The following is a 7,816-nucleotide window of genomic DNA, read 5'->3' as shown; positions in this document are numbered from 1 at the left end:
AGAAGGTTGGAGGTGGTTTGGGGAAGGTTTTTAGGGGGGTTGCAGGTGCATTTGAAGGGGGACATTGGGAGTTTAGGGAGGGTTTGGGAGGGCTTGGAAGGGAGTGTGGAGGGGGGATTGGGTGGTTGGAGGGGGGTTTTTCTGGGGATTTGAGGGTTGGAGAGGGAGGGAGAGTTTGGGAAGGTGTGTTGAGGGGGGGCTTAGAGGGGCTTTGGGGGGAGTGGAATGGCTGGAGGAGGTTGTGGAGGATTTGGGGGAGTTGTGGGGGCTGAGGGAAGTTTGAGGGAGTTAGGAAGGATTTGGGGGGGGGCGTGGGAGTGCTGCCAGCCCCAGGAGTGAGCCCCGGAGGTATCTTCAGGGCTCAGCAGGGGTGAGACCCCGTGCCCTGGGCTGGGGGTCCTTGCCCTGGACAGGGGGGTCTGTGCCCTGGGCAGAGAAGGGTCTATGCCCCAGGTGGGGGCTCTGCATCCAGGCAGAGGGGCCCTGGGCAGAGGGGTCTGTGTCCCGAGCAGGGTGGGGGCTGTGCCCCAGACAGGGGTTCCCGACCCCGGGCAGGGGGGGCCGGGCTCAGGGGGCTCAGGGCCGCGGGCAGAGGAGTCTGTGCCCCCTCACAGAGGGGTCCCTGCCCCAGACAGGGGGGCCGGTTCGGGGGGCTCAGCACAACGGGCAGAGGGGTTTGTGCTCCAGGAGGGGAGTCTGGGCTCGGGGGGCTCGGCACCGCGGGCAGAGGGGCCTGTGTGCTCGCACAGAGGGGTCTGTGCCCCGCACGGGGTCGGTCTCGGCGGTCCAGCCCCCACCCCCCGGGCCGGGGCCGCCCCAACTCATCGCACGCAATGACCGGGCTGGAGTAAGGGGGGCTGCGGTCACGTGATCGCGGCGTCACGTGACAGGGGCGAGGGTCAGCGTGAGGAGGCCGCTTTGCCCCGCCCCCTCACTCGAGTTGGCCAATGGAAGCGGGGCGGACGGGTAAGGTGGCCAATGAGGGGCGAGGGGCGGGGCTTGATGCCAGCGGTGGGTGGGGCTTGCGGCTGGGACCGGGAGCGGGTACGGGCGGGGGGACTGGGAGCGCTGGGAGGTACTGGGGGGCACTGGGAGGAACTGAAGGTCTCGGGGAACACTGAGAGGCACTGGGAGAACTGGGAGGAACTGGGAGGTACTGGGGCGGCGCTGGGGGTCGCGGGGGCACTGGGAGGTGCTGGGAGAACTGGAAGGAGCTGGGATCGCTGGGATGTACTGGGAGGAACTGGGATCACCGAGAGGCACTGGGCGTCAGGGGGGCAGCTGGGAGGCACTGGGAGTCTCGGGGGGCACTGGGAGGAACTGGGAGCACCCAGCGGCACTGGGAGTCACGGGGTCAGTCGGGAGGCACTGAAAGGTACTGCGAGGAACTGGGAGTCACGGGAGCCACTGGGAGGTGCCGGGATCCCTGGGAGGTTCTGGGGATACTGGGAGGTTCCTAAGAGTCACGGGGGCCTCTGGGAGGTACTGGCGGTGCTGGGAACGTTGGGAGTCGCTGGAAGTCACGGGAGACTGGGATTCCCCGGGAGTGATGCGGGGGAGGGGAGCGCTGGGAGTCCCGGGGGAGCGCTGGGAGGTACTGGGAGCACTGGGAGTCCCTTGGGGCACTGGGAGTCACGGGGTGCTCTGGGGATACTGGGGGATACTGGGAGTCATGGGGGGGCACTGGGAGTCATGGGGGGGCACTGGGAGTCATGAGGGGGCACTGGGAGCACTGGTCCGGTGCAGCGGGGGGGGTGGGGACAGCCCAACCCTGCCCTGGGGGGGTCCAGCGGTGGGGGGAGGGTCATGCAGTGACACCCAGGGGCCCCCCCGGGTGGGAGGCATCACCCCCCCACCGTGGGGCTCAGGCACCCCCCCGTGACACACCTTGGGGGAGGGAAGGGGTGTGACCGCACGGGGAAAGGGAAGTGAAAGTGATTGTGGAAGTGGGAAGGGGGGTGGGGCAGCGGGGGGGCCCATCCTGCACCACAGGGAGATGTTATCGGGGTGCTGCCGCCGCGGTTGGGGTGCCAGACACCGCAGTGACCCCCCTGCTGGCTGTGGGGGCCCCCCAGCACCCCGAGGTGCCCCCCCGGTACCCCGAGGTGTCCCCCGGGGTGGGGGGCTCTGGGTGAGGTGGCGGGGCTGGGGCTTTCCTTGCACGTGGCTGAAAGAAGAAACGAGAGTTTGGGGGGGCAGAGCCGCCCCCCCTCCCCTGCTCGGTGAGAGGGGAAACTGAGTCCGTGAGGGCGTGGGGGGGTCCCACAGGTGCCCCCGGAGCCATGAGGACCCTCGTGCTGCTGTGGGTGGCCCTGGCCGGAGCGGGGGCCCAGCTGCCATGTCCTGAGGGGGGGCCATGCCCCGTCACCCCGGTGAGTGTGCAGGGTTTGGGGGGGGCACAGGGGGGTCCCCAGCAGGGGATAACCCCCCCGTGCCCCCTCCCCAGGCCCTGCCTGCCCGCAGTGCAGTGGGATGCCAGGATGGCTCATCCTGCCCTGCCAGCACCAGCTGCTCCCTGCCCGAGGTGAGACTCCCCCCACCAGTGCCTACTTTCCCCTCTTCCTGACATTTTTGGGGATTCTCTGACCCCCTCGTGTTCCCCCAGAGTGTCCCCTGTGCTGGGGGCCAGCACTGCTGTCCCCAAGGGTCCCACTGCAGCGCTGACGGGGAGTCCTGCATCCCAGACCCAGGTATGGGGGGACCACGAGGGGATGGGGGCCACAGGAGGGGACAGGAGGGACATGGGGTTCCTCACCATGTCCCTGCAGCCCCCCGTGCTGTGCCCTGTCCCGACGGAACATCCGAGTGTCCCGATGACGCCACGTGCTGTGTGACGGCCAGCGGCGCCTGGGGGTGCTGCCCCATGCCCCAGGTACGGCTGGAGGGGGACGTGGGGGTGCTTTGGGGGAGGACACGGCGAGGCCATCGCCGTGACGAGTGTCCCTGGTGCCCGCAGGCCTCGTGCTGTGCCGACAAGGTGCACTGCTGTCCCCATGCCACCACCTGTGACCTGGCCCACGGGCGCTGCCTGTCCCCCAGCGGTGACAGGGACGTCCCCCTGAGCACGACCTTCCCCGCCTGGAAGCGCCAACCCCCCGCCCCAGGTAAGGGGTGTCCCCCTCTCTGGGTGCCCTCGCTGTTCCCATGGAGGGTACACAGGGGTAGGGAAGGGGTTTGGTGACATGGTGGTGACACAGTGTGCCCCCCCTGCAGTGGAGCTGCGCCAGGTGCTGTGTCCCGGCGGCCGCTCGGCGTGTCCTGATGGAGCGACCTGCTGCCAGCTGTCCCCATCCGAGTATGGCTGCTGTCCCCTGCAGAACGTGAGTGCTGGCACCACCCTGGGCAGTACCCCACAACGGGCAGCCTGTGCCAAACCTCCTGTACCGGGTACCCCAAACCAAGCACTGTGAAACAAGCACCCCGTGCCAGGCACCCCAATTCTGGGCACACTCAACTGGGCACCCCAAACCAGGCAGTCTGGGCTGGGCACCCCACGCTGGGCAGCCAAACACCCCATCCCAGGCACCCCAAATGAAGAACCCATCACATAGGCAAACAGCCACCCCTCGCTGGGTGCCCCAAACCAAGCACCCTGTGCTGGGCACCCCACACTGGGCAGCCTGTAACAAACACCCCAAACCAGGCACCCCAAAATAAGGACCCCTCACCAGGCAACCTGTGCCTGGCACGCCAAACCAGGCACCCGACATCCACCAGTCACCCCATCCCTTTCCAGACAAGTATCCCAAGCCAGATACCCTAAATTCCAGGCACCCCACTCTGAGCACCCCGTGCCCAGCGCCCTATACTGGCCCCCCCATGCCAGCTGCCCACACTGGGCACCCTGTGCTGTCAGCCCATACTGAGCACCTCATGTTGGGCACCCTATTCTGAGCACCCCATACCGTGTCCCCCATACCTGGCACCCTGTACTGAGCACCCCACACCAGCCACCCTGTACTGAGCACCCCAGACTGGGCACATGTATTGGGCACCCCACTCCAGGCACCTCATGCCACATCCCCCATATTGGGCATCCCCCATATTGGGCATCCCCCATATTGCCCCCCATGGCATGCAGCCCCCCTGTTCCCAGTGTCCCTGTCACCCCTGTTTCTCTCCCCCCAGGCCGTGTGCTGCAGTGACAGGCAGCACTGCTGTCCCCAGGGCACCACCTGTGACCTGACCCGCTCCACCTGCACCTCCTCGGGGGGCTCCGTGCCCCTGGCAGCTCTGCCCACAGGTGAGACACCCCCCTCCCGAGGGCACCCTGTGCTGTCCTGGGGAAGGGACACCAGCTCTGAGTGTCCCCGTGTCCCCAGCTGGTGAGGTCAAGTGTGACGAGGAGACGAGCTGCCCCGACGGGAACACGTGCTGCAGGCTCAGCTCAGGGGCCTGGGGGTGCTGTCCCCTCGAGCAGGTACAGAGGGTGGGGTTCTCCTGTGCCCCCCGGGGCAGGCAGATGTCCCCTGTCCCCTGGGTAGGATGAGGAGAGCTGTCCCCTGTTCCCCTTGGAAGGACAGGGGTGGGGGTCCACTGTCCCCTGGGTGGGATGAGGGCAGATATCCCCTGTCCCCCTGGAAGGGACAAGGGTGGGTATCCCTTCTACACCCCCTAGGACAAGGTTAGGTGTCCCCTGTTCCCCTGGAGGGACAAGGTGAGGGTCCCTTTTGCCCCCTGGGACAGGCAGATGTCCCCTGTCCCCTGGGTACGATGAGGAGAGATGTCCCCTGTTCCCCTGGAAGGGACAAGGGTGGGTATCCCTTCTACACCCCCCAGGACAAGGTTAGATGTCCCCTGTTCCCCCTGGAGGGACAAGGTGGGGGTCCCCTGCACCCCCTGGGTGAAGCAGATGTCCCCTGTCCCCTGGGTGGGATGAGGGCAGATGTCCCCTGTCCCCTGGAAGGACACAGAGGGCTCCCCCCACCAGTGTCCCAAGGGGGTGGTGGTGACACTGGGTCCCTTTGACACCCCCCAGTCAGACCCCCTGTGCTAACTGGGGTCAGTTTGGGGCTCCAGGGGCAGGAGGTGACGAAGGGACATGAACCCTTGGGATGCTCTGGGACCTTCCCGTGTCCCGCTGAGGGGGAGGGGGCTCAGGAGTGATGACAGGGGCCCCCATAGCTGGGTCAGGAGGGGACTGGGGACAGCAGGAACAGACAGGAGGGGGCACATTTGTCCCCTGGGGGTCCATGGGGGGCTCCCCTGTGCTCAGCCTCCCTCCTTTTTGCTCCCCAGGCTGTCTGCTGCCCCGACCATGTGCACTGCTGCCCCCAGGGCTACACCTGCGACCCCGAGGGGGGCAGCTGCCTGCAGGGGGGGGGCACCCGCTTGCCCTGGGTGAGGAAGACCCCAACGCTGCCCCGGGGGGCACAGGTGACATCGGGGAACGTCAAGTGTGACGAGGAGACGAGCTGCCCCGACGGGAGCACGTGCTGCCGGCTCAGCCTGGGCACCTGGGGGTGCTGCCCCCTCGAGCAGGTCCGGGGGGCTCTTCCCACCCCCCCATGTGGGGACAAGGACACATTGGGGTCCCCAGTGGAGTGGGGGGCTGGGGTGGTGTGCCCAGGGGGGTGGGAGAACCTGGGCTGTGCAGAGATCCCAGGGGTGACCTTGGATGGGGGGGACATGGCTTGCGGGACCCCGAGGGGCTGGAACACCTGGATGGGGGATGTGGGGACATTCAGCAGGACATGACCACTTCCTGTCCCCCCCACAGATCCACCTCTACCCTGTGGGGTGGAGTGGGGCTCCCCTGTGCCCTGGTGGGACAAAGGCCAATGTTTCCTGTCCCCGCTGAGAGGGACAAGGCCAGATGTCCCTTTGGTCCTTGAAGGATGAGGGCAGATGTCCCCTTTCCCCTGGGTGGGGTGAGGACAGATGTCCACTGTCCCCCAGGAGTGATAGGAGTCTCCCACCCTCCAACATCCCACAGGAAGGAGGTGAAAGCAGGCCCCTTTGCTGGCCTTCCCCAGTCAGACCCTCTGTGCTAACTGGGACCAGTTTGGGTCTCCAGTGGCAGGAGAGGATCCAGGGACACAGAGCCACCAGGATGCTCAGGGACACAAGGGTGCTCAGGGACCTCCATGTGTCCCATGGAGAGGGACAAGCATCACAAGGGGGTCCCCATATCTGCCCCCCTCTCAAAGTGAGGATGAAACCAGGCTGGGTCAGGGGGGACTGGGGATGGCAGGAAAAGACAGGAGGGGGCACATTTGTCCCAGGGGGTCCCCAGCATGAAGCTGGGGGTGCCTGGGGGGGCTCCCCTGTGCTCAGCTCCCCCTTTTTGCCCCCCAGGCCGTCTGCTGCCCCGACCATGTGCACTGCTGCCCTCAGGGCTACACCTGCGACCCCGAGGGGGGCAGCTGCCTGCAGGGGGGGGGCACCCGCCTGCCCTGGGTGAGGAAGACCCCGGCGCTGCCCCGGGGGGGACAGGAGACATCAGGGAACGTCAAGTGTGACGAGGAGACGAGCTGCCCCGATGGGAGCACATGCTGCCGGCTCAGCCTGGGCACCTGGGGGTGCTGCCCCCTCGAGCAGGTCCGGGGGGCATCCCTGGAGTGTGGGGGTCCCAGAGGTGGGGTGGGGGTCCCAGGGCACGAGGTGCTGGGGATGGAATGGGGGGGTTCAGACAGAGCATGACTTTGGGGCCAAGCAGGGCTGGGGGGAGCAGTGACTCCCACACTTTGTCACTGCCACGTTTGTCACTGCACCCTCCTGCAGGCACCTTGAGGACAGGGTTTGGCACAATCCCTGGGGCTCTGCTGGTACAATGGGACACACGGAGTGGGGGGTGAGGATGGCACCCAGATGCCCAACTGCCTGGGTACCCAGACACCTGGATCCCCCAGGCACCTGTGTCCCCCACTGCTCCCAGCCTGTCCTGTGTCCCCCCCAGGCCGTCTGCTGTGGGGACCACAAGCACTGCTGCCCCCGGGGCTACACCTGCAACGTGGCCACCGAGAGCTGCGAGAAGCTGCTGGCACCCACCCCGCTGCTTCCAGCGCCTGCAGAGCCCCGTGGGGCACCCTCCCCCCTGCGCTGGGCACCCCCCGTGCCCCCCGCCCTGCTGCGAGCCGCTGGTGCCCACCCAGGTGCCCCCGTGCCCTGCGGTGCCACCAGCTCCTGCCGCGGTGGGCAGCGGTGCTGCCGGGCCCGGGGGGGCTCCTGGGGGTGCTGCCCCTTTGCCCAGGTTAGTGGGGGGACACCCGGGTGGGGGTCTGGGTGGCGTCACCCCCCTCCCCTCCTCACCCCGTTTGTCTCCGCAGGGCTCCTGCTGCTCCGACGGCCGCCACTGCTGCCCCGCGGGGTCCCGCTGCACGGGGGGGGGCTGGGGGTGCAGCCCCCAGCGCTGGGACCTGCCCTCCCCCCCCACCAGGGAGCTGCTCTGATGGACCCCCCCACCCCGAGTGCCTCCACCCCAATAAACGGTTTCTAGGAGGAACCCCACCACTGGTGCTGGTGTGGGGGCCGAAACGGAGGCAGGAGGCAGAGGCTGGGGGGGATTTTGTGTGTTTAATATATTAATGCCTCTAAGGAGCAGGCAGGACGTGCAGGCAGGCGCAGGCAGCAGCTCCCTGCCCAGCCTGGCACCTGGGGGGGTCCCCATGTCCCCCCCCACTGCCAGCCCGGCCCCCACTGGCCCTTCTTCATCCTCACCACGTAGAAAACGTTTAGAAACACAATTAAAATCCAAAGGGGGATGAGGTGGGGGGCAGGGACAGGGACCCCCCAGGCTCCTATGGCAGCTTGGAGGCACCGCTGGCTCGGGGGGCAGTGCCAGCCCCCCCTGTCCTGCAGGGACATAAACAGGGAC

General features: G+C 67.3%; 1 protein-coding gene across 8 annotated transcripts; it reads left to right on the top strand.

Annotated features, from left to right (window-relative positions):
* Window positions 1-1,016: 1,016 nt before the first annotated feature.
* On the top strand, window positions 1,017-7,449 carry GRN (granulin precursor). Of its 8 annotated transcripts, none has more exons than XM_027632079.1 (13): window positions 1,017-1,044; window positions 2,269-2,372; window positions 2,447-2,524; window positions 2,606-2,690; window positions 2,769-2,872; window positions 2,957-3,104; window positions 3,214-3,320; window positions 4,129-4,243; window positions 4,323-4,420; window positions 5,239-5,481; window positions 6,298-6,540; window positions 6,899-7,192; window positions 7,269-7,449. In XM_027632079.1, exons 2-13 carry the CDS (start codon window positions 2,283-2,285, stop codon window positions 7,389-7,391), a joined length of 1,728 nt encoding a protein of 575 aa, XP_027487880.1. In that variant the 5' UTR covers window positions 1,017-1,044; window positions 2,269-2,282; the 3' UTR covers window positions 7,392-7,449. The 8 variants fall into 8 exon arrangements, with proteins under 8 accessions (XP_027487880.1, XP_027487878.1, XP_027487877.1 ...); XM_027632077.1 differs by having other exon boundaries at window positions 1,024-1,075; XM_027632076.1 differs by having other exon boundaries at window positions 1,024-1,153.
* Window positions 7,450-7,816: the final 367 nt, after the last annotated feature.

This window comes from Corapipo altera, unplaced genomic scaffold (assembly GCF_003945725.1).
Source record: "Corapipo altera isolate COAL_440 unplaced genomic scaffold, ASM394572v1 61454, whole genome shotgun sequence".
In the NCBI taxonomy this organism is placed as follows: Eukaryota; Metazoa; Chordata; class Aves; order Passeriformes; family Pipridae; genus Corapipo; species Corapipo altera.
This window is presented reverse-complemented; position numbering and strand designations above follow the sequence as displayed.

Bases quoted from the DNA above. Each gene is read 5' to 3' on its own strand.
- GRN (XM_027632079.1), top strand. From the start codon at position 2,283: ATGAGGACCCTCGTGCTGCTGTGGGTGGCCCTGGCCGGAGCGGGGGCC. The intron at 2,873-2,956 runs GTACGGCTGGAG...TGGTGCCCGCAG, and splicing joins GGTGCTGCCCCATGCCCCAG to GCCTCGTGCTGTGCCGACAA. The intron at 5,482-6,297 runs GTCCGGGGGGCT...TTTGCCCCCCAG, and splicing joins GGTGCTGCCCCCTCGAGCAG to GCCGTCTGCTGCCCCGACCA.